This window comes from Prunus persica, chromosome G6 (assembly GCF_000346465.2).
Source record: "Prunus persica cultivar Lovell chromosome G6, Prunus_persica_NCBIv2, whole genome shotgun sequence".
NCBI classification, from domain to species: domain Eukaryota; kingdom Viridiplantae; phylum Streptophyta; class Magnoliopsida; order Rosales; family Rosaceae; genus Prunus; species Prunus persica.
The window spans coordinates 26,361,091-26,386,704 of NC_034014.1; the positions used below are offsets into that span (position 1 = coordinate 26,361,091).

The 25,614-nt window shown below is 38.3% G+C and overlaps 8 protein-coding genes and 1 non-coding gene across 12 annotated transcripts; 3 read left to right on the forward strand and 6 right to left on the reverse strand.

Moving 5' to 3' along the window:
- LOC18773481 (ubiquitin-activating enzyme E1 1) lies at positions 158 to 6,063 on the reverse strand. 2 transcript variants are annotated; one of them, XM_007208064.2, is made up of 7 exons: positions 5,699 to 6,063; positions 4,969 to 5,321; positions 4,409 to 4,626; positions 3,158 to 3,952; positions 2,125 to 2,993; positions 1,601 to 2,033; positions 158 to 1,055 (listed from the first exon to the last, which is right to left on the reverse strand). In XM_007208064.2, exons 2-7 carry the CDS (start codon positions 5,306 to 5,308, stop codon positions 459 to 461), a joined length of 3,252 nt encoding a protein of 1,083 aa, XP_007208126.2. In that variant the 5' UTR covers positions 5,309 to 5,321; positions 5,699 to 6,063; the 3' UTR covers positions 158 to 458. The 2 variants fall into 2 exon arrangements, with proteins under 2 accessions (XP_007208126.2, XP_020422391.1); XM_020566802.1 differs by lacking the exon at positions 5,699 to 6,063 and adding an exon at positions 5,615 to 5,690.
- On the reverse strand, positions 7,260 to 7,341 carry TRNAS-CGA. The gene has a single exon. It is a non-coding gene; the product is annotated as a tRNA-Ser (tRNA).
- Positions 7,433 to 9,172, forward strand: LOC18775009. Its single transcript, XM_007206700.2, has 5 exons — positions 7,433 to 7,737; positions 8,117 to 8,258; positions 8,353 to 8,454; positions 8,629 to 8,705; positions 8,813 to 9,172. Exons 1-5 carry the CDS (start codon positions 7,560 to 7,562, stop codon positions 8,914 to 8,916), a joined length of 603 nt encoding a protein of 200 aa, XP_007206762.2. The 5' UTR covers positions 7,433 to 7,559; the 3' UTR covers positions 8,917 to 9,172.
- On the reverse strand, positions 9,175 to 10,554 carry LOC109949520 (gamma-interferon-inducible lysosomal thiol reductase-like). Its single transcript, XM_020565321.1, has 5 exons — positions 10,215 to 10,554; positions 10,044 to 10,109; positions 9,756 to 9,905; positions 9,536 to 9,628; positions 9,175 to 9,452 (listed from the first exon to the last, which is right to left on the reverse strand). The coding sequence occupies exons 1-5, from the start codon at positions 10,533 to 10,535 to the stop codon at positions 9,297 to 9,299; spliced, it is 786 nt and encodes a 261-aa protein (XP_020420910.1). The 5' UTR covers positions 10,536 to 10,554; the 3' UTR covers positions 9,175 to 9,296.
- LOC18773677 (gamma-interferon-inducible lysosomal thiol reductase) lies at positions 11,780 to 13,728 on the reverse strand. Its single transcript, XM_020567392.1, has 5 exons — positions 13,115 to 13,728; positions 12,778 to 12,843; positions 12,445 to 12,585; positions 12,273 to 12,365; positions 11,780 to 12,168 (listed from the first exon to the last, which is right to left on the reverse strand). Exons 1-5 carry the CDS (start codon positions 13,445 to 13,447, stop codon positions 12,070 to 12,072), a joined length of 732 nt encoding a protein of 243 aa, XP_020422981.1. The 5' UTR covers positions 13,448 to 13,728; the 3' UTR covers positions 11,780 to 12,069.
- Positions 13,822 to 15,490, reverse strand: LOC18774623 (gamma-interferon-inducible lysosomal thiol reductase). Of its 2 annotated transcripts, XM_007205735.2 has the most exons (5): positions 15,103 to 15,480; positions 14,771 to 14,836; positions 14,488 to 14,625; positions 14,295 to 14,387; positions 13,822 to 14,206 (listed from the first exon to the last, which is right to left on the reverse strand). In XM_007205735.2, the coding sequence occupies exons 1-5, from the start codon at positions 15,349 to 15,351 to the stop codon at positions 14,024 to 14,026; spliced, it is 729 nt and encodes a 242-aa protein (XP_007205797.1). In that variant the 5' UTR covers positions 15,352 to 15,480; the 3' UTR covers positions 13,822 to 14,023. The 2 variants fall into 2 exon arrangements, with proteins under 2 accessions (XP_007205797.1, XP_020422982.1); XM_020567393.1 differs by lacking the exon at positions 14,295 to 14,387 and having other exon boundaries at positions 15,103 to 15,490.
- LOC18772744 (protein TIC 56, chloroplastic) lies at positions 16,027 to 19,239 on the forward strand. Its single transcript, XM_007204990.2, has 5 exons — positions 16,027 to 17,078; positions 17,501 to 17,698; positions 17,824 to 18,106; positions 18,212 to 18,374; positions 18,788 to 19,239. Exons 1-5 carry the CDS (start codon positions 16,364 to 16,366, stop codon positions 18,980 to 18,982), a joined length of 1,554 nt encoding a protein of 517 aa, XP_007205052.1. The 5' UTR covers positions 16,027 to 16,363; the 3' UTR covers positions 18,983 to 19,239.
- Positions 19,362 to 22,677, forward strand: LOC18772052. Of its 2 annotated transcripts, none has more exons than XM_007206808.2 (3): positions 19,362 to 20,433; positions 20,555 to 22,228; positions 22,325 to 22,677. In XM_007206808.2, the coding sequence occupies exons 1-2, from the start codon at positions 19,833 to 19,835 to the stop codon at positions 20,614 to 20,616; spliced, it is 663 nt and encodes a 220-aa protein (XP_007206870.1). In that variant the 5' UTR covers positions 19,362 to 19,832; the 3' UTR covers positions 20,617 to 22,228; positions 22,325 to 22,677. The 2 variants fall into 2 exon arrangements, with proteins under 2 accessions (XP_007206870.1, XP_020422983.1); XM_020567394.1 differs by having other exon boundaries at positions 19,362 to 19,774; positions 19,815 to 22,228.
- On the reverse strand, positions 22,666 to 25,000 carry LOC18773611 (ferritin-4, chloroplastic). Its single transcript, XM_007205669.2, has 8 exons — positions 24,559 to 25,000; positions 24,380 to 24,463; positions 24,212 to 24,272; positions 23,999 to 24,086; positions 23,728 to 23,789; positions 23,529 to 23,594; positions 23,181 to 23,244; positions 22,666 to 23,048 (listed from the first exon to the last, which is right to left on the reverse strand). The coding sequence occupies exons 1-8, from the start codon at positions 24,885 to 24,887 to the stop codon at positions 23,005 to 23,007; spliced, it is 798 nt and encodes a 265-aa protein (XP_007205731.1). The 5' UTR covers positions 24,888 to 25,000; the 3' UTR covers positions 22,666 to 23,004.

A 25,614-nucleotide genomic window follows, 5' to 3' on the forward strand; every position in this document is an offset into this window, starting at 1 on the left:
GGAGACAAGCACACTGCCTAACTTGACTAACCCACATCTGCAAATTCTTTAGAGAAAATGAGAATTCACTACTGGTTCCGTGGTCCACATGGCCTAACAAAAGTAAATTTAGAAAAAGAAAGAAAATAGCCAGAGAAAGTCAGCAACAAATCATATATAAGCAAAAAGATCAAAGAACACACTTCATTATCATGTCTCAAATTATTATTAGCAGAAATAAACGAGCAATATTTGAAGGTATAAGCATATGAACCCGAATTCGGCAGGAACAGACAGACTGAGCGTTGGATTAACCACAAACGATAATTTTGGACAATCGACGACACTGCTCTAAACATATATCTGGATACACATGAGAATCTGTTTGCTTATATTAACTTGAACTTAAAACTAGATATAGGGTTCAAATTCTAAACATTGCATTCTCATTTGCTTGATTAGCTCAGCAACCGAAATGCCTACTTGAAGTAAATGGAGATCTGCGGGATATCGATATCATTATCTTCTTCATCTTCACACGCCACTACCACATCAAAGTGCTTCCGATATGGAGGCAGCTCTGCCTTAGCCACACCGGTAGCCAAATCCACCATTTTCTTGTCCATGCGGTCCCTATGCCTAGGGAACATGCTGTTATAGAGTAGGCAGCTCCCATAAGAGATACTGTACGCATTCAAGCCCTTTTCTTTGAGCCACTGAAGGAGCTGTTCTAAAGTTGGGCTGTCCTTTATAATCCATCTATCCCATACTGTCCAGCTCATACCTTGGTGCTTGATGACTTTAGGAGGTACTGGTTCAGCCATGGAGAACAGAGGAAGGGCTAGATTGGCAAAGGTGTTTCGGTAGTCCTCCAACTTGTGCCCTCCATCCAGAACCTTGTACAGCTCCAAGCAGACAAGGCCAGTTGCCAGAGCAGTAGATGTTGCAATTGCAGGAATGATTCTCCCTGCAATGAATTTGGCCTTCAGCTTGTCGACTTCAGGGATGCCATAGTTCCTGGCCCTCATATTTGCAAATCCAGCTATTACGTCCATGTGATAGTTTGTGTCATCATCCTGCACATTCAAAACATATGAAAAATTCCCTATCAGTTACGGATTCATGATTCTGGGAAAAAAGAAAGGAAAAGGAAAGCTTCTCCCTGTGTTTCACATACTTTTGGCACTTTATTCAAATGGATATGGTAGTCTGATACAACACAGGGATAGTCCTTCCACCCAAGATCTTATCCTTTTTTTTTGGGTATAGAGGTCTTCCCTCCCCAATATCGATAACATTGTTTATATGCTAAGCCAACTAGAATTAGTATTTATCTGTCACGTACTTCTACAAAACAATACGAAAGACCTAACAAGTTTGGAAGGTGCCAACACAGTTGCCCACAAAGCTAGCACGTTTGAAAATATGCAAATGCAATCTTGACCCTATGAAACTTTTAATGAAATCAATTTACAAGACCACTTATCACAAATACACTATGATATAAGGAGGATACTCTATCTTAGGAGCTGCAAGCCTGAAATGAACAAATAAATATGATGTCTAACTAGAAATACTTGGATATACTTTCTACTTAAGGAGAAAAAGATATAAGACAAACCTTCTCAAACTGAATGGGGTTCATCTTGAAGGCAGGTGGCAGCTGCTCCTTGCATTTTTCTAACTTCACAATTAACTCATTGATGACCACAGCATCATCAATTGATGCCGGTAAAACGTTTGTAGCTTTCTCATCTGTCACAATCTTCACATCTTTTTTGGGCTGAAAATCGGGTACTATCACTTTGTTAACAGCATCAGCAAACTTTGTATGAGACTTGACCCAGTCAGGAATTGGAATGTTAAATGTCTCTGCTCGTAGTATAGATGCTCCCATTATAAATTGAAGGTGGCTGAGATCATCAACAGAGAACTGCAGTGGACGAGGAAAACGCTTGGGGGCAGACCAAAATGGGGTCCCACTACTGGTTTTAGCATCCTCAGGAAAAGTATATGTTAACTGCTTCACACGGTTAACAAAGTAGTCCTCAAACCTGGTTCCATTCAAAACAAGTGATTAGATACACGATAGAAGGCTATGATAAAAATGAAAATATAATAAATTCAGCAAAACAATAGCAGTACTTTAGACGGGCCCAGCTTATGCAATCTTGGAATGTCTCACATCTCTCCTTGTCCAGGCATTCAATGACACTTTCCAAGTTGTTCCTGGCCTGAGCATCACCAGCATTCATCATCGCAGTAGTGTATTCAGCAGGATTGGTCAGATAGGCATTTACTTCAGCTGGCACCTTCTCAAGTAAACCCTCAAACTCAGATCGAGCCCATGTCAAACAGTGGTCAATGTTGTGAGGGAATGAATGAACTGTGCACATGGGTGCTTGTTTTTCAGGTGGGTCCCGTGAAGCTCCATAATTTTCAGTCAGGTGAGGAACGACCATCTGCGTGTTGCACTTGGCACCTAGTGTTCCTGATTCCAAAAGTGGCTTCTGGAAATACAAGCATCTTTGGTCGATGTAAAGCCTTGCATTCACATTATCTAGAGCATTGATAACAACATCCAAATTCTCCCAAAAAGTATCATCAAACACATTTTCAGTATCGGGGCTTGCACGATTCTGCAGAGCTTCAATGTTCAAACGACCATTAATCAATGCAGCAGCAGAGGCAGCTACTGTTGATTTAGCCTGCCCAATGTTCCAATCTCGGAAGAGAAATTGCCTACTAAGGTTACTCTTCTCAATGACATCATCATCCGTAATCGTTAACTTCCCTTCTTTTCCACAAGAGACACCCATTAATGCTAAATTCTTCAAAAACTCACATCCTAGTGCACCCGATCCGACAGTAAACATTTTTGAATCCTCCAGCTTTTTCTGAAGCTTGGCTCCAAATACTGAAATTTGTGCATCATAACGGCTGTTTAAAGGCTTCAAATCACTAGGATCCAAGGTTTCCGACGGAAGGGACTCAACTGAATCGAAGTAGAAAAACTGTCCACAAGGCAATTAAAAATATGAGATTAATTATAATAATATTAACCTCATTCTATTAAGACTAGGTTAAAGATTCACAACAAAAAGGCAGTGCCAATCAGTTTTGCAAAGAAAATTCACGTATGGTTGTGACATCAAGTATACTGAATTTTAGTAATTACCTGGAAAAGAGGATGAAACTTCGCAGAACAGGCCTTCACAACTTCCTGTCCAACAATACCACCAAACATTGCAGCCATTGGACTCAGCACAGCCCTAGCACCAAATGCAAAATGACGAAGAATCTTGTGGTCAATCTCTTCAAGCCTCCCATCCGCTAAGCTATCATTGATGTTAGTTACCAATGATATTAACTTTTTAGCATCATCATCTGATCCAGCTACAGGGAAACGCCCCAACTCTGATATGAACTTATCTAGTGCCTGAAATGCCAAGTGTAGGAGAGGTGGACGATCAAACTTGGAGAAGTCAATCAGAAGGAAATCACCAGGGTCCTTGAGTGCTTCCCGCAGAGGCTTAAAGTTCAAAACCTTGGGTTGCTTCACCTGTGTGACTATACCACCCTTCTCGTATGCTGCAAAATTTGTAGTGTCCTCTTCAATTGTGAATGAGTACGGTCTTGCATTCTTAATCTTCCTCGGCTTTCCATCATTCAACTCAGTCATTCCATGGACTTCAGTGAACACAACCAAATCACCATCCTGGAACTCAAGCCTCTCATCATCAACACATGCTATGAGAGCAGGGTTGTCGTTGCTAATTGATGCGATAATGCCTGTATGTGGATCCTCACCGTCAACATCAAGAACAGTGAACTCAGGGCCAAAGTCACAAAACACACTGCCAAAAAGGCCCCGTACTTCTGATTTTATAAAAGAGATGGGAGGTTGATGATTATGGCAGTAATCATTGAATTCAATTGCTTTCTCTAAGCTGATATCAGTGAAAACTACAGCCTGCAGAAGTTCAAACACAAAGCTAAATACCGTTGATTACTGAATAAATGTAAGCATATGAAACAACATACATACAACTATCAGCATTCTTCTAAATTCTGACAGGATAATTCACATAATCAGAATTCAGGTTAGTAGCAATATCATCACATGTTCATGCCAATGCACCTCTTCCCAAAAATAAAAACAAGTCCATCTATTATTATTTGTTAGTGGACAAAACACAACTATACGGGAAGAAAACCATTCTAACTTAAAAGTTTTGAACTTCAAAAGTGAAATTGTTAAAAAGGGAGCAGATAATCAAAGATATGCCTTAAGCAAAACATATGATATTCAAGAACATTCGCTTCACTTGATTATAAAAATATAAATTAAAAATGAATCAAAAACCTCTAAATTAAAAGTTACCAACATGCAACAAAAGAATTAACAAAGACGGAAAGGAAACAGTACCTGGAAATCAGAAAGTTGCTCTTTGGTCAGTTCAGTTGTTAAAGTCGAAATGACCACAGCATTATTTAATTCTTGTAATTTTTGGACACAAGCGAGGGCCCGATTCTTTCCAATATCAGCCTCAGAGAAAAAGAAGTTGCTTGACAAGTCCCACAGCTCAACAACTCCATCATCATGCAAGGTCACAGACTTGACACCGGCAAGAACAAGGTTCTTTGCTGCAACAAAGACAGCTCTCATTACATAAACCACAGACTTACTAATTACTTGTACCACCATAATTCCTATTACAAACAATCTAACATGTAATTGCAAACTGCTCTCTTTGAGCTCTTGATGAGTATAGCATGCAAGAAACGGATGTTTCATTCACAGCATTCTCATACATGATCAGGTTATTCACGTCTAACCCACAAATGGAAAACGCAAGTCAATAATAAACAAAATATATTTATACGCATCCCATCCATATTCTCAGATACTATCAGAACAAATTAAATCCACTAGAGCTACAAAACATTGTTATAACAACCAGACGAAACCCAATGTTTTTCACATACCAATCTCAGCGCCAAGTCCCTGCAGCCCAGAGACGAGAATGTTGGAGGCAAACAGCCTGCGCATAGTTTCCCGGCCGTACACGGCGAGCTGTCGGCTGTGGAGATCCTCATCGATGTCATTCGAGTTCCCATTGCCCAATGCCATGATCGGCACTTTGACGTCCTTGCTACTGTTGTTGCTGTTGTCAATGGTGGTATTGTTTTTGTAGTCGTTGCTCTTAGAATCGTCTGTGTTTGCAGCCGCGCGAAGCTTCTTGATCGGAGATTCGGTGGAGTAGTTTGGTTCCCCTTCTTCTTTTACTACAACCTCTCCGCCCACTTCTCTCTTTCTAGGAAGCATATAGTGCGATGAACTGCCGAAACACCAAAACCTCATTATCAGTCTCAGACTCTCAGACTCTACACTTTAAACCAAACCCTAACCCAGTTTTCGGTTAATTAAACCGAACTTGTTCTATATGATTTCACACTTAAGTTTATATTCAAATAAATAAGATCGGATTAAACGCCTAGATTAGCTGTTTGCTTTTATTTCTCTGAACAGGAAAACACCAGAAAAACAATAGAATTCAGAAAAAATATTAACATTTCTATCGTATTTTAATTTTCCCCGAAACCAAACAGAGGCTAAACACTGATCTAATACCTATTGATTCTAAACCTTCGTATGCAGATCGATGAGATGTAATAAAGTGAAAAAGAAAATCATAGAGTGAAGCAAGGAAGATACCAAGACGAACTGTGACAAAGAAGCGAAGGAAGCGATGGTAAAGATTTGAGAGAGGTAGCGTCGTTTGCAGGTTTTGTTAGGGTTTCAGCTGAGAGATGCGATGGTCCTGAGGTCGCGGTTCATCTCTCTTTGTAGAGAGACAGAGAGAGAGAGAGAGAGAGTGAAAGAAAGAGAGACGAGTTGTGGGCCGAGATACGTGGGATTTGGATTGGGGTAGAAATGATGTCCTTCGCGGGCTGTTTGGATGTGGGAATTAGTGTATTCTAGTCAGGGATTGTCTTATATTCGGCTTACTCTCGAAACCCACCATCGAACATCTCGCTCGCTCGTCAATGGGGTCAAAAACAGAAAAAATGTTGTTCAAATTCAATTGGACCGGCTGCAGAGATTACCAATTTCATTTTTGCTTTTGTCCTTGATTTTATTTTATTTTGGGTCAAAAGTTTTGTCCTTGATTCTTGGTACTCACGGATAAGACCTTTGTTGGACACGAAAATTTGTGAATTAAAGTTATGCAATGTTAATTTGGAGAAGTTAAGTGGTTTTAAAAACCACAACTTGGAGAAGGGGTTAAGCAAGGTAACCTAATTTTATATTGTTGTTATTGACAAATCATACTCATTTTGGTAATTATGGGTCTCTAAACACTTTTTTATCATACCATGACATGAGAAGAGGTCAATTTTTGTATGTTAATTTTTTTTTTCCAAAATGAGGTTAAGCAAGGTAACCTAATCTTATATTGTTGTTATTGGTACTTGTGGGTCTCTACCATGACATGAGAAAAGAGAGCTCAACTTTTGTATGGTGTTTTTTGTTTTGTTTTTTGTTTTTCCAAAATTAATGAGTAAAAACACCCATTTTTGACAAATCATACTCGTTATCTACATTATATGTTCAATCTAACAAATTGTATAACTTATTAACCCTGCTTATTAACATCTATAAACTCAAAAATGCACGATAAAATGTACTAGAATAAATAATTTTGACAATCTATGATTAGTATGGGTTGTAAGTTTTTTCTTTTTATTTCTAGAAGTTGTAAATGGATCTTAGGTTAACTAAATCATGATCAATTTAGGCTTAATCATCTTTGGATCCTTTAGTTAGTTTCGACAGACCCATACCAATCCATGATTCGTTTAATATGCCTTATAAATTTATTTATTTATTCTTTTTTTTTTTGGGTTTGCGTTGGAACAAGACATGTTAAGTTTGAGCCGCACAAAATGCACAGAAACATCATTCATAAGAGAAAAACGATGGATGAGAAAGATCTAACTTCTTATCACTGTTTGTAGGGTAAACTCACATGAATTATTATAGACAAATTACTTTGTAACTTTTGACTTTGTAAAGAGATTTGCACATATAACCACCACTTTGAAAATTAATGGTGCTAAAATAAATTTGTTTAAAGCAAATCACTTTATGGCACATTTATCAATCCACAATGACAAACCTGTTTTTTAGACTATCCAAATACATTATTACAAAATTCCCACAGTGCACACTATAATCTATATAAAAATTTTATAAAAAATAAAAAATAAAAAATCGTCGACAGCAGGATTCGAACCTGCGCAGGCAAAGCCCAACAGATTTCGAGTCTGTCTCCTTAACCACTCGGACATATCGACGTTCTTGTTGTGTGTTAATGTAAAATGGTATATAACGTAAAAAATTAATTAATTTAATCTATTTCTTACTTAAATTTTCGCGCTATTGATCCAAAGGGGATTTCAGTGTCGGGAGCCCTAAAATCAAAAGCAATCCCTAGATTTGTTCCCACCAATTCTCTTTATTTTGAAAAACTCGGAAGAAGCTCTCGGTTGCGACGAATCTGATTCTCAGAGAAATGGGGGAAGCTTCTGGAAAAATCGATCTTGAGAAGCTGATTTTGTACAGCGACGATCTGGTGGGTTTTTTGAAGGACAAGAAGGACCTGAACAACTTGGAGCATTCTCTCCAACATTCCAAGGCCCTCCGCTCCTCATGTGATGCCGATTTCAACGAAGTTCAGAATTTGCTTCAAGGTTTGTTGATTCATTTAAGCTCTGTTTGTTTCTCGAGATTTCTAGACCCAGAATTCTCAGTTAGTAGCTTATACATTTCCAATTTGAAGTAGCTTAAGGTCGAAATTATGCAAAATGCAGGGTTCAAAACTATTTATGTGGAAATTTTCCCGAGTAAGAAAAAGGGGTGATCTTTAGGTCTAATTTGGGTTTTGTTGGTTGATTCTCTTATTTTCTTTTGATTAATTTGACTTTTCTGGACTTCATTGAGCCATCTGTCAAATGGTGTGAAATTTTCCCAATTTGAATAGTTTCACTTGCATAAATGTTGTTTATAGAGATAGTAGATTGCTGATGTTGTATGTGAGTATGTGCATTGACAAGTTCTTAAATGAAGCAGACTATGAGAAAAAGGTAGATGCATGCAAGCAGAAAACTGAGGTGGCATATTCAGAGGTTGTTGCTGATGAAGAAATAGACCTTCTTCAAAGAGAACTTGATGGAGTCATTGAAACAGAAAGTTTGTTTATGGAGGAGTTAAGATAAGTACACATTCAGTTGCATATGCTCTCGCAGATTATTGATTTTAGGATGACTGGCAATGGTTAGTGATTTGGTTCTCTTTTGCTTCAACACAGTGGTCACTGACGAGATTAATGATTTAGAACGCCAAAGGATTGCTCATCAGGAGAAAAGGCGAATTTCAAAGAGACACAAGCAAGATGAGTTCAGAAAACTGTGAGTATTTAGAAGTTTGATGCGAACATTATATGGATTCTTTCTCTTGGAAAAATACTATTCAAAGTTTATGCATTCATCAAATTAGTGGTCACTGCAGTTGTACCGGTCATGAAATGAATTGTTTTGACAATTCATATCCAGTCAATGAAACGTTTTTTCTCTTATCTACAGGAGGGAGCTTTCCATGCTTGCATCTGTCACAAATATTATACCTAAGAGGCTGGAAGATCAGTCAAGTGTTTTGGGCTGTATCCTACTCTTAAAACATCTTATTTATTAAATACACATGCATATTCATTCATTTGTTTGTTCAGTACTGTAATCACCTTGTTTTCCTTAAGCCAAATAATTACAGCTATTGTGGATAGTGATACCAAAACGCATCAGAAGTTTGAATTTGATCTGACAAAGATGACGGCCTTCGAAACATGTAATAGCATTTGGAAGATGATTTCATGATAGATCTTTAACATTTCCTCTTCAGATGACTTGTATAATAACCCATAGTTATTTGCTTCTTTTATGTTGTTCTACGGACTTGATATTGTGTTTTGGAAGTTTTGTAACTTATGATGACACATTGTCAAGCACAGTTTCAACGCTGATTAGTGGGGATGGTGTTGGTGCCTCTTGGAGGCATTTTGGGTTGGTTGTTTACTTATGTTTAAGTGATGTAATGTATTTCTTAGAGAATTTTGATATTTTTGTGAATAAAGCAAATCTACATATATGCTAGTCGATTATTTTATAATGCTAGTGGGCCTGCAATGCTGGACATAGCAAAAGGTGATGCAGAACTTCGTTTATGATTCATACTGAAGTTTCAACCCAGCGAAGTTTTAGTTGTTCCTGGATCCCTTCACCCTAATAGACGCTTGTCCGTTTGAGTCTGCATTTCCAGATGAGTTGATCTTGGGCAGAAGTGATCTGCAAACCTCTGGTTTTGGACTGCCTTTGTAAGCTTTGCAGACATAGCTTACAAAGTTTTGGTAGTCCTGCATCCAGATATGAAGACTTTAATTAGTGTGTGTGCCCATGCGTGCGAGAGATAGGGAAAGAAAGGAGAGAGGGAATTTACATCATAGAGTGGTTGATTATTGACAACAACCCATGGTATATAGGTGTGATGTGGAACAAGATGGTTTGTTTCATTAGCATACTGCAGTATAAGCTGCATACCAATTACAATCACTGTGTTAAATGATTAGAAATAGAGTTTGAATCTGTATATGGATATAAGATTCAACTTGCATGAAGAAAAACAAAACAAAATGCAGTTAAAACCATTTAGTGTTGACCTTTCTCTCTAATCCGCTGTCGTAGCAATCTTGGACAGGTTTCTGATTCATCCTTAGTTTTTGACAACAAGATTTCCATCCTTCTTCTTTCGACTGCTTTCCTTCAATGGTTTGGTTCTCAACACAATGAATCAATTTGAAGTGTTGCTTCTGCATCAGAGTTAAACAGAAAATAACAAAACTACATTTGTGAAGATATATTGTAATCTGCTATCAATCTCTTGGACAAACTGCAGGTTATAAGGGTAGTTATATTCTAAGATATTGAGGTAAAAAAGATGGTTTTACCACATCTGGCCTGCTGTTGATTGCACAGGCTTGTATACTGTTCAAGTAGCATTCATCTGGGCCATGCTGCAGAGTGTGAATTCACCATGTCAGTAATTAACCAAATGCAGTGATACAAAAACATAGAATTATAGAAGCCAAATAAGAAATGAAGAAGATGGGAGATCTTACCTGGCAAACAATGGTGTTGTCAGGTTCTTGAATATGAGCATTTCCGTAGGGAACTAGCCTCAGGTTGACAATGTCTATGAGATCTCTGTCGAATACCTTTATCAGTTCCTTTACAATGAACTCTTTACAGTAGGGGCATAGAGTTTCGTAATACAGAACTAGCTCAACGTTCTCAACTTTTGTAGGAGGAGGCCCTTTAAGTTTTCTGGGTTCCGGAGTAGACTGGACATTAATGCCTTGATCTTCGAAAGAAGAACGAGACGCATAAACAGAGAGGAAGGAAAGTAGAACAAGAAGGGGGATGAACTTGAGAGAATCCATTGTTGAATGCTTATTAGAAGTTGGCTGGCACACTGAAGCTACTACATGTAGCCTGCATATTTATAGCTGCCCCAAGTTCAACTGTACCACCCACTACAGCACCAAGCCGTTTCTCTGCAATAAATTTTAGTGTGGCCACTGACCATAATGCCCTGTTTAACCTTGAGCATGAAAGTGACAGTAAACTGAATCACTTCAAGTTCTTCTCATTTTAGCAAATTGTGTTGAGAGATGCTCTTAAATTCATTTGTTTTGAGTTGAAAATTGGAGGGTGATAATTATACCGAATCTTGGGATCAGCAGAAATTGCTTGTTTGCTTACTGTACCCAGTTGTTGTTTTCTGCACTATCATTTATTCATTTGACTTATCCAACTATATATTTATAGAATGAACTCATGTATTTTGTATGCATACACATGAATGAATATTGCATTATTTAGATAATTAGCAACTCAAACAAGAAAAATTAGTGTGTATTAAACCAAATATAGCCTCTCTCAATGGCTCAAGCTGATCGAATAATTTTTTTTATTAGGTAGGTGATTTCTAACTCCTAAGAGATCATAAATCCGGAAAATCCCTCCCTGTTGAACACAGACAACAATGGGAGTGGAAAATCAGTCATTCAAATCGTTGCATCAATAAAATGCGTTTCGAGTCAGCTTGAGCCAACAATGGGAGTGGAAATCTCTCCCTGTTGAACAAGACAACAATCGTTGCAGCAAGGCATATCTTTATAGATTAAGCAGAAAAATATACTTGTATATCTTGGTCCTTGGAGACATAAGTGAGTTCAAAACGTTTTAGAAGTTGCAGGGTACCTAGAGAATTACTATATTCATAAACTAATTATGGCCTTACAGAGTAAGATTTGGTGTTTTTTTTCAATTATTCTCATGAGATCCAGTCCCCAGTAAAATATGATTAAAACTTTCAGAACCTTCTTTAAGATTTAGTTTTATGTCAGTCTTTTACTGTTTTTTCTTGGATTGTTTCATGCCTTCTGCATTTTACTAAGAGATCGTATAGCTCCATAGAAGAAAGTTTTTATGGGTAGAACCATTGTGTCATATTCATTTTTTAATCAATGAAATTATTATCTGATTGGTGCACCTTCTATCGAATTAAGTGGCTTTTTGAAGGATAGGCATGGACCTGAAAGCTACAAGCTTCACAAGAAAAATATAGAAAATTAGATTGTCATCCTTAATAAATATGGTAAGACAGATAGATAGATTGTTATGTAATTTACTGCCATTGCATCACAAAGCTGTCGTTTTGACAATTAATTTTCTAGAATTTTAATGCATTTGCAATTGATCCACCAATAACCCAGAAAAACAAATATTACCACCACCAAGTAATCTCATTTCCTATACTCGAACATGTGTGCTATTCTGAATGTTAATAGAAATCACTAAATCAGGTAAGCAACCTGAGAAACTAGTTTTCTGTGGCAACCATGAAGCTTTTTATCAGCCGGCGATCGATCTTTTATGCTTGTGGTAAGTGCAGCATGTGTGTGTCACTGTCTACTCTGTCTTTTGCTTCAAATGCACAGATTGGCAGGCCAAGGGTACTTTGTTACCTTTGTAAGCCTTGCATACATAGGCGGCAAAATTTTCATAATCCTGCATTAAGGCTAAAAAATGTTGAGAGTCATATAGTCCTGCATCAAAGCAAAAAAAAAAAAAAAAAAAAAAAACGGAGAGAGAGAGAGAGAGAGATGACCAACATTTCCAATTGGTTGGTTGTTCAGAACCAGCCATGGTAAAAACTTAAGAGGCGGATTGAGGTGCATGGTTTCATTAGCATATTTTTGTTCAATCTGCATACCAGTTAAAACCCTAATCAGTTAATTATTATGCTGATCAGTTACTACTATTAGTTTACTAAATCAAAATGACCTTTGTTCCATTTCCACTTTTGTAGCAATCCAAGATGGGTTTTGAAGGCAACCCCAACGAACTGAAACAAGTTTGCCATTCCTTCTGCCTTCCCTCAATGGCCAGAAATTCTATGCAGTAAATCAAAGCAAAATACTTGTTCTGCATCACAAATTCATTTGGGGGTTTAAGATAATGCAGAGATTTAAATATATTTACCAGCTTAAAGGCCAAAAATAGCACAGCCTCAGCCAACTTAACTACATTAATTAATATAAATATACATTACGCTCCAACATTATGTTATATCTAATTTTGCAGCAAATAGATTGTGTGGGAAGAGAGGGGTCTCACCACATCATGCAAAACATTGATGGCGCATGCTTCCACAGAATTTAGCCTGCACTCATCTGGGCCATGCTGTATAATTTTACAAAATTTAATCATCAAGCAATTAAACATCTCACCGTAATTTTGAAGATTATAGAAAAATAAAATGCATATAACAGTGAGGCTTTAGACTGTCGGTTGTGCATGCAAGTTGTCACAAGATAGAATGTGACTCTCATAAACAAAAACCTGTTTGGTTGCTGAGATTTGATGGAAAAGAAAAGGAACCAAAATATGGGCAAGTTTAATTCATGCAAACAAACTGCAAAACCAATTAAAAAGGTAAAGTTAGAGATGGGACCTGACAAACAGTGGAGTTCTTAGATGAGTTGGTAGATGCCTTTCCCCAAGGAACCAGTCTGAGATTGAGAATGGTGATGAGATTGTTATCAAATATTTGAGCAAGATTTTTGACGATGAAAGTAGCACAAAATGGGCATAGAGTTTCATAGTAAACTGAGAGAGTAACTTTCTGAGCTTCAATCCTAGAAACTCCAAATCTGCCATTTTCTACAGCATCAGATGAAAATGTGGTCAAGAAAATAGAACAGGCAATGAGAGAAGTGAAGAACAGATGAGCAGAAGCCATTGTTGAGTTAGAGATTTGAGAGCCTGCTATGTGCAGAGGCTTCATAGCAGAGCAGTGTGTCTTCCTTTATGTTAGTTGGCTTCAAATCCAACCCAACACGTGAATAAATTTTCAATTTATTATAAACTATTTTGTAGCTGTCCCTTTCAATGTAATTTGCAAAAATGATTGTGAACTCTATTTCCTTTTAAGTCTTTAATTGTGTTTGTCTTGAATAATTTTGGCAAAAGTCATCCAAGCTTTTGTAACTCTTAAGCCTTATCAGAGGTAAATTTCTCTCACAAACTTCAACTTTAGTGAACCAGTAAAAGAACTATTTTGCAAGCACAACCACCCACTGCTGTCAGGTTTGCCATCACTTGGTCACCTCCATCATAAATTCATAATGCTGGCATGAAATGACGAGAACATTTAACGACTTAACATAACAGTTGCATCAATAAAACGCTGCGCATTGAACCTTCTCTGGTGTTTACAAATTACATCAGAGTAGGATATATACTAAATTCTGAGACATGGGATTTGCCAATCTGAGCACTATTAAGTTACAAACTCGCTTCATTCAACTATATCAGATCAACATTATTAGTGAAGCAGCAGCCATGAAAGCTTTGCCTCATCTTAAACCTTTCTGTGCTGGTGCTTCTGATAATGAGAAGAGTTTCTTCCTTCGCTTGCACGACAAACTTGAGGAACCGGTTTTTCTTTCCCCGTTGATTCAATTGTAAAACGGACTGATCTGCAAGCTTCCGGAGGTTGGCCTTTGTAAGCCTTGCATATATAGGCCATAAAATTTTCATAATCCTACATAGAGGAAATTGTTAATGAGGTGACAAAAGAGAAACAAAAATTAAGAGATGAGATCCCAAAGGAAATTAATAAGTTGACAAACCTCTTGAAGTGGTTGATTGTTCACAAGAACCCATGGCACAAATCTAAGTGGGGGTTTAAGCTGAGCAGTTTCCCTACCATATTTTCCTTCAATCTATGTATGCAATATATCACACCCAAATTTCCAATCCATGAAACTTTCAATTCTGAAATAATGAAGCAGTTTTTATATATATGAACAGAAGTGAACTGACCACATTGCCATTTCCACTGTTGTAGCAATCGATAGGGGTAGTGCCTAATCTAGACATTTCAAAACAATTGGCCCATGCACTGTGTCTGCCCTGCAAGCTAAGGCGCTCAACGCAGTGGATGAATGCAAAATGCCGGTTCTGCATTAGAATTTTCTTCAACATATTAGATCAAACACTGATTGTTTTAGGGTCATTTACATGTTTTGAACTACATTGATCATTTAGGTTTTGACCTATGAGTTAAATATGCTTCTTTCTTTTGGGGCATTGAGGAGGAGCTTACCACATCAGGATAGATGGAAATGGTGCAGGCGTCAATTGTGTTGAGCAAACATTCATCTGATCCATGCTGCAAAACCCAAAATAAAGATAATAATAACAAAACAAAAGATGGTAGCTGACTGGTTGTACAGGAAGACACCATAATAACACTGGTCCACAAGAAAGTTAAGCCCCAGATACAGAAAAAGTATATGAAAAAATACCATGCGGCTAGAAACGACGTCGTTTGGGACATGTAAAGAGATAATGTTGTAATTGCTAGTTGGTAGCTAGAACGAGAGGAGGAAATGAAAAGGAAGAACAGAGCAATGGAGGGAGGGGGTTGTTTTTTACCTGGCAGCTGAAGGAGCCGTCGGAGTTGAGCCAAGCGTTGCCCCAGGGGACCAGCCTGAGGTTGATGATGGAGATGAGACCATTCTGGAAGAGCTTGACCAGATGGTTGACTATGAAATCTGCACAATATGGACACAGAGTTTCATAGTAGAGAGCTACTGAAACTTTCTCAGAAGCATTACAGTAAGATGGGATTATCAACAACAACAACAGGAAGAAGAAGAATGTCAACAATTTTCTAAAACCCATTTGACTGCTTCAAACTAAACCAAACTACTTCTCTGCTCTGCATTAGTGCAAGAATAATTCTTGCATTTCAATGCCCATTCATTTGCTCTTAAAGCTGTATATATAAAATCTACAATATACTTACAAGTAAATGTTTCCTTTTAAATTTTGTGGATAAGTGATCTTCAATTGGGGCAGTTGGTTGGGTGGCCTTTCTTTATCAGTGTGTACAGTGTCGGAGGGGAACTTTTTGCATTTTCTATTTTACTTTAATGTCACGGCTACGTGGAGAATTTGTTGTCACGGTTCACATTCACAATGTGAGTTCCAATGCCCAAATGATTTCCAGAGTTACAGGCTTACTCCTAATTTTGCACTTACTGAGTGTAAGCGGTGGCTAAGCCAAGAAAGGAAAAAGAAAAAACTGTGTAGGTCCTTGAGCAACAAAAAAGTGGAGATGATATGTAAGGGCTATACCCTACACTTGGGGAGGGGACCAAGATGCACTATTTTCTTTATGGGGCTACAGAAACACCATCAACAATGGACCAAGCCTTTCCTTCAAAAAGAAAAAAATGGTAATAACATGAGAGAGAAGAAGTTTTAGGGTATTTTAAGATGTGAGTTAGGCCAATTGATTGAGATAGTGTGTCTGCCCCTTGCACGATCCTCCTTCCCGTACACATTAGAGTGATAATACGAGGGAGGGATGTTCAATGTTGTGATAAAGAAAAAAAAACACAGAATGTGTTATAGAAAAATAATAATAAAATAAATAAATAAAAACAAGAATGTGATTTGATAGAATTTGATTCAAAGAATTATTAGGGCCCGAAAATTAGTCATTAGATTTAGCCCAGGATCAAACTTCTCAGGCCAAGCCCAAACTTGAATTACATCCACTTTCAGCAGTCAAGGCTCAAAACCCCTCTCTTTCTCCGTCCCTCTCATCTCCTCCATTTTCAACCTCTGTGTGAACAATAAAACCCAAAAATCTCAAATTTAGAGGTTTCCCAAATTCACACTTCCTCCAATGGCCTCCATCAACTTCAACCCCTTCGAAAGCTGGTTCAAGAAACCGCCAAACCCACTCCCGCCTATCAACCTCCTCTCACTCACAGACTCATTTTTCCACAGAGCCACCCAAACAACAACCTCTCCCAATTTCTCTGCACTCAGTCTCTCAAACCTCTTCAAGGGCCCTCCAAAACCCGACCCGAAAACCCCATCCGAACCCGAGAAACCGGGACCCTACACCGAGATGCTGGAGCAGTACTTCTGGGAATGCGAGAACGCACCAGATTACAGGCACGCCCCAGAAGTCGATAAGATACTGAGCGAAGACCCAATATTCGAAAAGAAAGAGAACCCAACTGAGGAGGAGCTCAGAGAGAACGAGAAGTTCTGGAAGGAGTTCAGGGAGAGCCCAGTTGTGCAGTTCTTGGCTCGAGCTGAGCAGATTGCCGAGAAGATCAACGAGATGGAGCTCAAAGAGAATGACAGGCCGTACAGGGATGAAGATAAGAAACTGTGGCAGGCTGTGCCGAATGTTATTGGGCCGGACGGAAGACCCATGCCCAGGAAGGCCATAAAGACGAGGGAAGAGTCTGATGACAAGTTCTGGGATTTTACAAGGCAGTTCTTTTTTGGGCTTTGGGGGTTCCGCCAGAGGCCTTACCCGCCCGCCCGGCCTATCGATGTTGCTCAAGCAGTTGGGTATAAGAAGCTTGAGAAGCGCTACTATGACTGTAAGTTTGTGTGATTAAAGCTTTGTGGTTAAAAAGCATGAACCTTTGAAGCATGTGTGTTTTTAGTTTGGTTTAGCTGTATAGTCTAGTGAGTTTATGAAAATGACTTTCTGGTCTTGCTTAAACCTTCTGATTGTTTAATTGTTAGCTTTTGGAATTGGCTAATTGTATTTTAATCACAACTCATTTGCTTCTAATTAAGTGCTGCTGTTTTCATTCACTTACTACTGAGATTCTTTGTGGTTTGACGTGTGTTGAAGTAATACATCATACTTCTATTGTTTTGTTAACCACTGATTCTTCTACTCAAACTCCTTACTGACATTCTGCATGTGTATTGGACAGGATGCATTGTGTGATGTTTGTTTGATTGTTATTCTGCATGTATTGTTCATAATATTGATGTTATATGGTTTTTATAGTTATCATGAGAAGTGGTGGATGGTACTATAAGGACCGGTTGGGCCGAACAAGAGGTCCATTGGAGCTTATAACTCTTAAAACGGCTTGGGGTGCTGGGATTATTGACAAAGATACATTCATTTGGGGTGAGGACATGGATGAATGGGTTCCTATTCACATGGTTTATGGGTTGGAACCTGCTATTGCCACTTGGGAAGGTCTGCTTGTTTCCTTTTTCTCCCAACATCCATTTTGTATAATTTAAAATTTTTATGACTGATAGTAGTGTAATAATCTAATTCTGTGTTTTCAACAAATTGATTCTTGGCTTGCTGATCTTCAGTTAGACTTGGGGCTGCTGCAACTGCTTTTATTCACAAACTACAAAAAGGAATTCCTCCTTGGGTTCCACTCAAGGGACATGAGAAAAAAACCTATAAGCAGCTACAAGAGGAGGCTATAGAAAGCAAGAGACGAGACTTAGCAGTACTTGAAGCTAACGATGGTGTTTGGCCAGGCGTTAGAATTCCGAGTCATGCTCTATTTCTTTGGGCTAGTGGCTCTGAACTGACAACAATTTTGGAAGAGGATCACATGCCGAACAAGTACATTCCAAAAGATCTTAGGTATGCAGTAGCAGTAGCAGTAGCATTTGGTGACTGATGTCTTGCAATGTAAAATCATAAGTAAATTTTCTCGTCTCTATCTAAGTATCGTCTGTTTGTGAGCAGAATTGAATTGTCTAAAGCTATCCCTGGGTTAAGGCCATGGGAGGTTCTAAGTGTGGAACAAGCAATGGATCAGATAACATACGAGGGAGAGTGGTACCGCGAACCTCTTGGCACCTACACGACAGGTCCTCCATACATTCGACATTGGAATATGGATGTCAAGGTACAGAATTCCTTCTTAAATCAGTTGTGGGTAAATCGTTAGTTTCCTTGAGTTCAATGATTATGTTCAACTTCAACTAACAATTGTTAAACTAAAGATCACGCACTATCAATTTGAAAGAAAAACCTTATTGCCTGTTGCTAACTAAATTGGTTGTGTTATGTAAGTTTTCTTTATTTTTTAGAATTTTGAATCCTGGTTTTTGTAACTGGAGTATTTCTCTAATAAACTTCCATCAGTCAATCACCCAAGGAAGCGAAACGGATATAATGTTTTGTGAAAATATGCTATGGGGATTTGTTTGCATATTAGTTCCTCAACCTCTTTGGACATTTTGCATAAAATTCCCATCTTTAGGGATGTGCATGTACTTCTATTAAAACCTTTCTCTGTGTGTTTGTGTGTGCTCGCAGAGACTCTATAGGATTTTTGCCAACCTAAGCACCCGAGTCTACCTGAAAATGGAGAGAACAATTCCTGGTTTCGATAAAATAATGGAGAAAGTTCAAGCTGATGCTAATGCAAGGTATGCCAGACGTAAGGCGAGAAGAGAGGCAGAGAAGAAAGCCGCGTTGGAAAGATCCTTGGGAGTTCAAAGTAATCCTTAACTTCAAAAGCCCACCTTCACTTCATGGTGATAGCTTTGAGAATATACTCGTGAATGCATGGGAGGATGGTAAGGTTAGATATGAAAAGAGACTCTCTTCGTTTTGTGCTGCCAAAGTCCTCTTTCACTCTGAGTCGATTGTACCTACAGCCATCTAGTTTCAATTTTGTAATAAACCCTGTATCAAATTTTTTTCTCTTTGTATCAAACCATTTTTAACATGGAAAGTATGTGATCTTTCTGTTAACTCAATGTCAAGTTAAGTGAATTGTCTATTTATCTATTTGCAATTGAAATTTGATTCGTAATTGAATATTTGGGTTGGGAGAACACTTAACCCAAATATTCAATTATGCAAAAGGACCTCAACTTGGGGCAGACTGCAGCAATGGTGTTTTTCTTTTCTTTCTGCAATTTTCATAGGGGTTAACGCTTTGCAGAGTCTATGGCCTTCAACTTTGGTGCTCAAATCAAATCCGACAAGAAATGTTGCCCAACCGACCTTATTTGGGGATACGCCATGTAATGCAAATTGTGACACGTGGTTTCTCTGGATTGGCTTTTTTTTCAGTGAGACATCCTTTACGATGAACGTGTAACAAAACCATAGCTTGTCATGAAAAGACTCTGCTTTGGACGAGGACGCTTGTCCCCTTTACATAAGATGCGCCTGCTTTGCCCCATACCATGTAGCATCTGCGCAAAGGAACAGAGAGAGAGAGAGAGAGAGAGAGAGAGAGAGAGAGAGATTTTGTAAACCCTAAAGATCAGAAAGAGAGAGAGAGAGAGAGAGATAGATATTTGTAAACCCCAAAGATCAGAAAAAGAGAGAGAGAGAGAGAGAGAGAGAGATGGAGGATGTTATACCAGAATCTGAAAGCTTGTTGCTTCCATTGAATCTGAGCCCAAAAGGAGGTGGTGGAGCCAAAGCTGAAGAAGGCCATCAGGAAGCTAATGGAAGCGAAGGCAGGGAAACTGGAGGTGAAGACAGAGAAGTTGAAAAAGAGAAGGCAAGCATGAACGGAGGAGATGAAGGTAAAGATGAAGAGAAAGGAGGTGGGCTTATAACCCATCTCATGTCCATAGTGTCACCAAAGAACACTCCAAAAGCAGGGGAAGTGGCCAAAAGAAAAGTTGAGTTTGAGGTTGAAGATGATATAGGAAATGGGGGCTTTTCTGATAAGTCAAAGCCAGAGCAAGATGTGGCCTCTGGTAGTGAAAATAATGGTGGAGGGGTTATCTCAAATCTCATCTCCAACTTTTTTAATCAGGGTGATGGTGGTGGAAGAGGAGAGAATGATGAGGTGGACAAAGCAGAGAAAGTGATGAAGGATGTTGGAAATAAGAGAATGAAAATGGTAGAGGAGGAGAAAGGAAAGGTGGAGGGTGGTGGTGGAGGAGGAGGAGGCATCATTGACAACTTTGTCTCTCACTTGCCTACATCTCTTCCAGGTCAGCCCAAGCATTTTACTTTGACATTTTTATCTCTTTTTTGGAATATTATGGCTAATTTTTATGAGGTTTTGAATGTAAATTGACAATATTATCACATGAACTCTATTCTAATTACCAGATGATGCAGCTCCCTCGACTGACGAAGCCTCCATTCTCATTACCTCAATAGTTCGAGACTAAGCAGATGATATAATGTGCCTGCCAACTCTGCAAGTGGCTGGCTTTTTTTTTTTTTTTTTTTTTTCCTTCTTCTTCTTCCTTGTGTGTTTTCACGTAAATTGTTGTTTTTAGTTTTCAGTTTGTATCAAAAGCTCTATTGGTACTTCTGTTAAAATCTCTATCGGTTTCTTCATTTTCACTTTGGCACATGTCGTGGGCAAAGCCCAAGTAGCCCCAATAGCATCATCATGAAGTAAGCCCAAAAGTTGAGATTTAACTACACTTGATTCAAATGGGCCCAATCCAAACTCTGCATTTTTTGGGTTATTGACCCACAACAAAAAGTTTTTTATTTTTTCTTTTGGTTTTTTTTTGTGCCGAGTTTGGTTTGAGATTGGATGATGAATTATTTATTGAGTGGCAGTGGGTGAGATGTCATGGAGTGCAGTTGAAGACCACAAAAACCAGAAGCTGTTGCATGGCACATGCTTCAGTCCCTCCACTACTAGCAGTGCCAAAAGGATTAAGTGACCAAAGAAAGCTATATGGCCTTTTGGACCCTTTGGTTACACATTTTACTCTCTTCTAAATATCTTCTTTTTAACTTTATAGCGCCAACAGAGTTTAGACCAATAAAAAAAAGTCTTATAGACTAGTAATTTTATATTTAAATTCTTATGACATCTTGATATAGTGTGTGTATACACGAGTGTGAGAAATTCCCCTTATCTTGTAATTTAAACTATCGCTTGTAATTATATAATATATAAAAAACCTTATGTTACATGGCATTTATTTACACAAAACTACCTACTTATTAATCTTACAGATAACATCACCGTTGGACCAATTAAAAAGAAAAAAACAAGTGTAGAGGCACAAACTAGATGGCATTGATAGAAAATCCAACTAACCGTTTGACTAGGGACCCATACACTACCTTCCTCCAATACGAGAAAAATGAGAATCTTGGGAACCAAGGATATGTGGGGAAAGCAAAAATCCAAAAGCAACTCTCCTACTCATTGTCCCTTTCTTCCCAATAAAGATTTGTCATTTCCGCCATTAAATTATCAAATTTAGTTACTGTTACAGTTCACTATTCTTTGATCAAATGGGATTTGCCCAAATTAAGTTTCTTAGAATCCCATCCACAAAATGTTTAAACGTAGCTTAGACTTTTACACCTACTTTCTCAATTTGGGTAAAATCCCATCTGTTATACAAAATGGAACCAATACGTATTGCCAATTTTAGGCCTAGATCCTATATGGTTGATCAGATTGACATTGGAAGCAAAGTTCAATTGGGATGAAACTATAGGCCCTAGGTTTAAAATGTGTAATGGTCCAATCAGAGTGCAACAAAGTTCTCTGTCTTGATGAGTGTTTTTTAGTGCTATGTCTATATGCGTTTTGTTGTTTTGCCATGATATTATTAGTATTTTAGCCAGGGGAAGTTGGGACTAAACTGAAAATTCCAACATATAAAATGGAGAGCAGAAGGGGAAGGAATAGGAGCCATGTAAAGATGATGGGTTGGAGAACCTGGATGTGCTTCAAGCGATCCTTCCTCCTCCCAACTAAGTGCTTTCTTCTCAAGCTTACTTCACGGTCAAGAAACAAAGCCAAAGGTAAGTTCAAGTTTCACACAATCCAATTGCACAAAACACACACTCTGTCTCTCTCTTCTCTGTCAACCCTTTTCTGAGATGTGGCAGAAATTGCAGGAAATGGGCATGGATTGGTGAATCTGTACAAAGACATGGAGTCTTGTGGTGAATATGAAGATATCAGAGTGATGTGGGAGATAATTCACTCTTCTCCACAGAAAACAAACAGCAGTAATTGTAGGAAGAGGTCTTCCTCTCATTGGAGATTCTGTCTTCAGCCTACTTGAATTTTGTCGTTCTTTCTTAAGCAGTTAGCTTTAGTTTAAGATCTCTCACAGCTTTGATTATGCAGGATGTGAGATACCAGTATCTGAGTGAGCATAGATAAGTTGCTCTGGATTTTTCATTTTTAGCGTGTGTGGAGCACAATTATACTTTTTAGTTTAAGAACATCAGAATGAGAGTATTTCAAATAAGCATTTGGCAACATCCACTTAATCATAATAGAACATAATTTGTATACATAACCATAGGATTGCTAAATTCTGAACTACAAAGCCTTTGACATGATAGGAGGTCAAGAAGTTTGCCTAATCCAAGTCGCTTTTACTATCAAATATCACACCTGCAATGAACCTTTCACTAGACAAGTTTGAAGCAATCGATCCCTTCAATCAGCGATTTTGCGCAGCAGTAAGTTTGTTCTGACATGTCGAAGGCAGCTATCTGAGTTCGCACTCTTATCAGCTTCCTAAATAATTATACATAATTCTGGAGAGAGATCACTCCAAGACAATTTAAGCTCCCTCATGAAGGAGCGTTTGATCAAAGTGCCACACTCCTGCAAGCCACCAAACAGCTCATTTAGAGTCCATCAAGTAAGAGTGGTGAGGAAACAATTGAGTTAATGGTTACGGCTAATTGAAAGGGAAATATGATGGTAAAGAGTTGAACTATGAAATCTACTTCATACCATGGCCTTTTCCAACCCTCCTCAATTGAGTGACGTAATCAGCTATCTTCTTTATGGCTTCAACCTGTACAATAGATACGATAGTAAGTGATTAGTCAGTGTTATAAGATTAAATAATTGTCAACCACCAGCCTAAACTTAAAATTTAAGTCATTAACAAACAAAACTTATCACCCCAGCTTAGAAAGTTGTAATTTTTCTTATCCGAGTTGGGTATTTATGGGAAAACTGTTCCTTACAGAAACTGTTTTCTTCTGCATTTTTAATTGCTTTCTTCAAAATGAATCTCACTCAAACTAAGAACCCAGTGGCTGTTATGTCTAGTATAGAGCAGAAAATGTGTTTCACCTGCTCAGCCAGAAACTCGGTCTCGACAAAATCTGTCAATTGGGCATCATTGTTATGCTCTGCCACCTATTTTCGATCAGCAACAAAACAAGAATATATCTTAATAAGAAGAATTTTAAACAAATCGAAAGAGTTAAATAGAACCCAGGCACCATGAGCTATGTCCTCAAACAAATCTCATATGATAGAGATGCATCACCTTATGCAAGTTTAAGAGCTTTTCATTTGTCAGCTTCTCCAAAGACAATGCTAACTCCATAGCTGCATCAAGGAGTCAATGAAAAACAAGTTATTTAGTTAGGGGACTAATTTCAATCCAAGAAGAAGAAGAAGAAAAACCCCGAACACAGCGCGCTAATAGTAAAAGCAAATCTTGGTCAATCACAAGAAATTATCAAGAATATAGAGATGTTGGCAAAGCAAATAAAAACAAATAAGCATGTAGAAGATATAAAAGTTTACAATCTTACCATACAATGCATCTCCCTTCTCTGCATGATCAAACTCTGAAGGGGGCTCTATTATAGAGTGTAGTTTTACTCTTCCACCTCGTTTGTTCTGAGCATAATTGATAATAATACCATCAGATCTCCAAAACAAGACCAAAACAAACATAAATAAAACTTGTATCTTCTTCATGAGGAAAGTAAACAAGACTGCAGAGTATTGGGATTAACTTATACCTGATATGTCATGAACTTTTCAGCATGCTCTCTTTCTTCCTCACTTGATTCCTTGAAAAACCTGATTGCAACATAACCAATTGACCATGGATTAATTAAATTCAATAAAAAAAATATATTTATAAAAAAAACCCTTATGCAGAGGGTTATTTTGGGATTTGTATTTACTTGGCAAGGCCCTTGAGAGCAATATTGTCTCTGTCAAAGTATGCAAACAGGGCATGGTACACATAAGACACATTGTATTCCACACTGTGACACAAAAACAAAAGCACATAATTATCATCAGAACAAAAAGCAACGTTTAAAATTAAAATTAAAATTCCAACAAGAAGAAAGATACACACTTGATCTGCTCGTTGATTGCAGCTTCAGAGTCATCTGCGTAACGCTGACGAGCAAGAGATAGCAGAGGGGACACAGGAACAACAAAAGCATCGCTCTTGACCTCTTCAAACGGCTCAAACACCACCCCAGTCAGCGTCGCTGTCTTCGTCTCGGTTGACGCGGAAACCGCAAACTTGTTGAGCTTCCTCTGCTCACGGAAACTTAGAGAAAAAGCACGGCTCAGATCAGAGGAGGAAGATCCAGCCTTTGAGCACAGCAAGAGGCTGCTCATAGCACCATCCCCTTGCTTGTTTGGGATGGAAAATGTTGAAATCAGCCTCAAAGACATTGTTTTTTTTAAATCTAAAATCCGATCAGCTGAAATGGGTTTCGAAAAGCAGAGATTTTTTTAGCAAGAATCTGGACTGGAAATTGGAGAAGAGGAATTGGTTGAGAGGCTTTGAGGAGGCTTGAGGAGATATATAGCGAAATGGTGGAAAGCCAGCTGGCATGGGCTTTATTGTGGACCGTTGGATTGGAAATTACGTAGATGGTTGAGATCATAACACCTGTTTAGGCGTGTGGCCACCTCGTGGTGCTCTATCCATTACCGCAAATATCGTGGAATCTACCATCAAATCCGTTCCACGTTGCAATCTTAGCATGCTAAATAATTTGTCTTTTTGACGATATTTTTCTCACTCCCTCGAGTGTCGTATATAGACTTACTCGCGATATCGGTCACCCAAACTGTACGGAAAGGACATGTTCGTAAAATGAGAGACTTTTTATGGGCGAGTAACCTACTTGGTATGGTGAGCTTCGAAAAGCTTCTAGTCCGTGACCAAATAGTTGACGGCTCCTTTTGAAAAGTATGAGATGTAGAAAAAGCTCGAAGCTTCTGTACAGAAAAATGTAAATAAAAATAATTTAAAATTTCAATTAAAAGGGTAGTTGAGTAATCAGGTCTAATATAATTTTAGATTTTTGGAGGGACATTGACAGTATACATGGATTTGGGTGGGCAAGGAAATTAATTGGGTGTCCCACGTTTTGCTTGTTTTGTTAATGGGCCA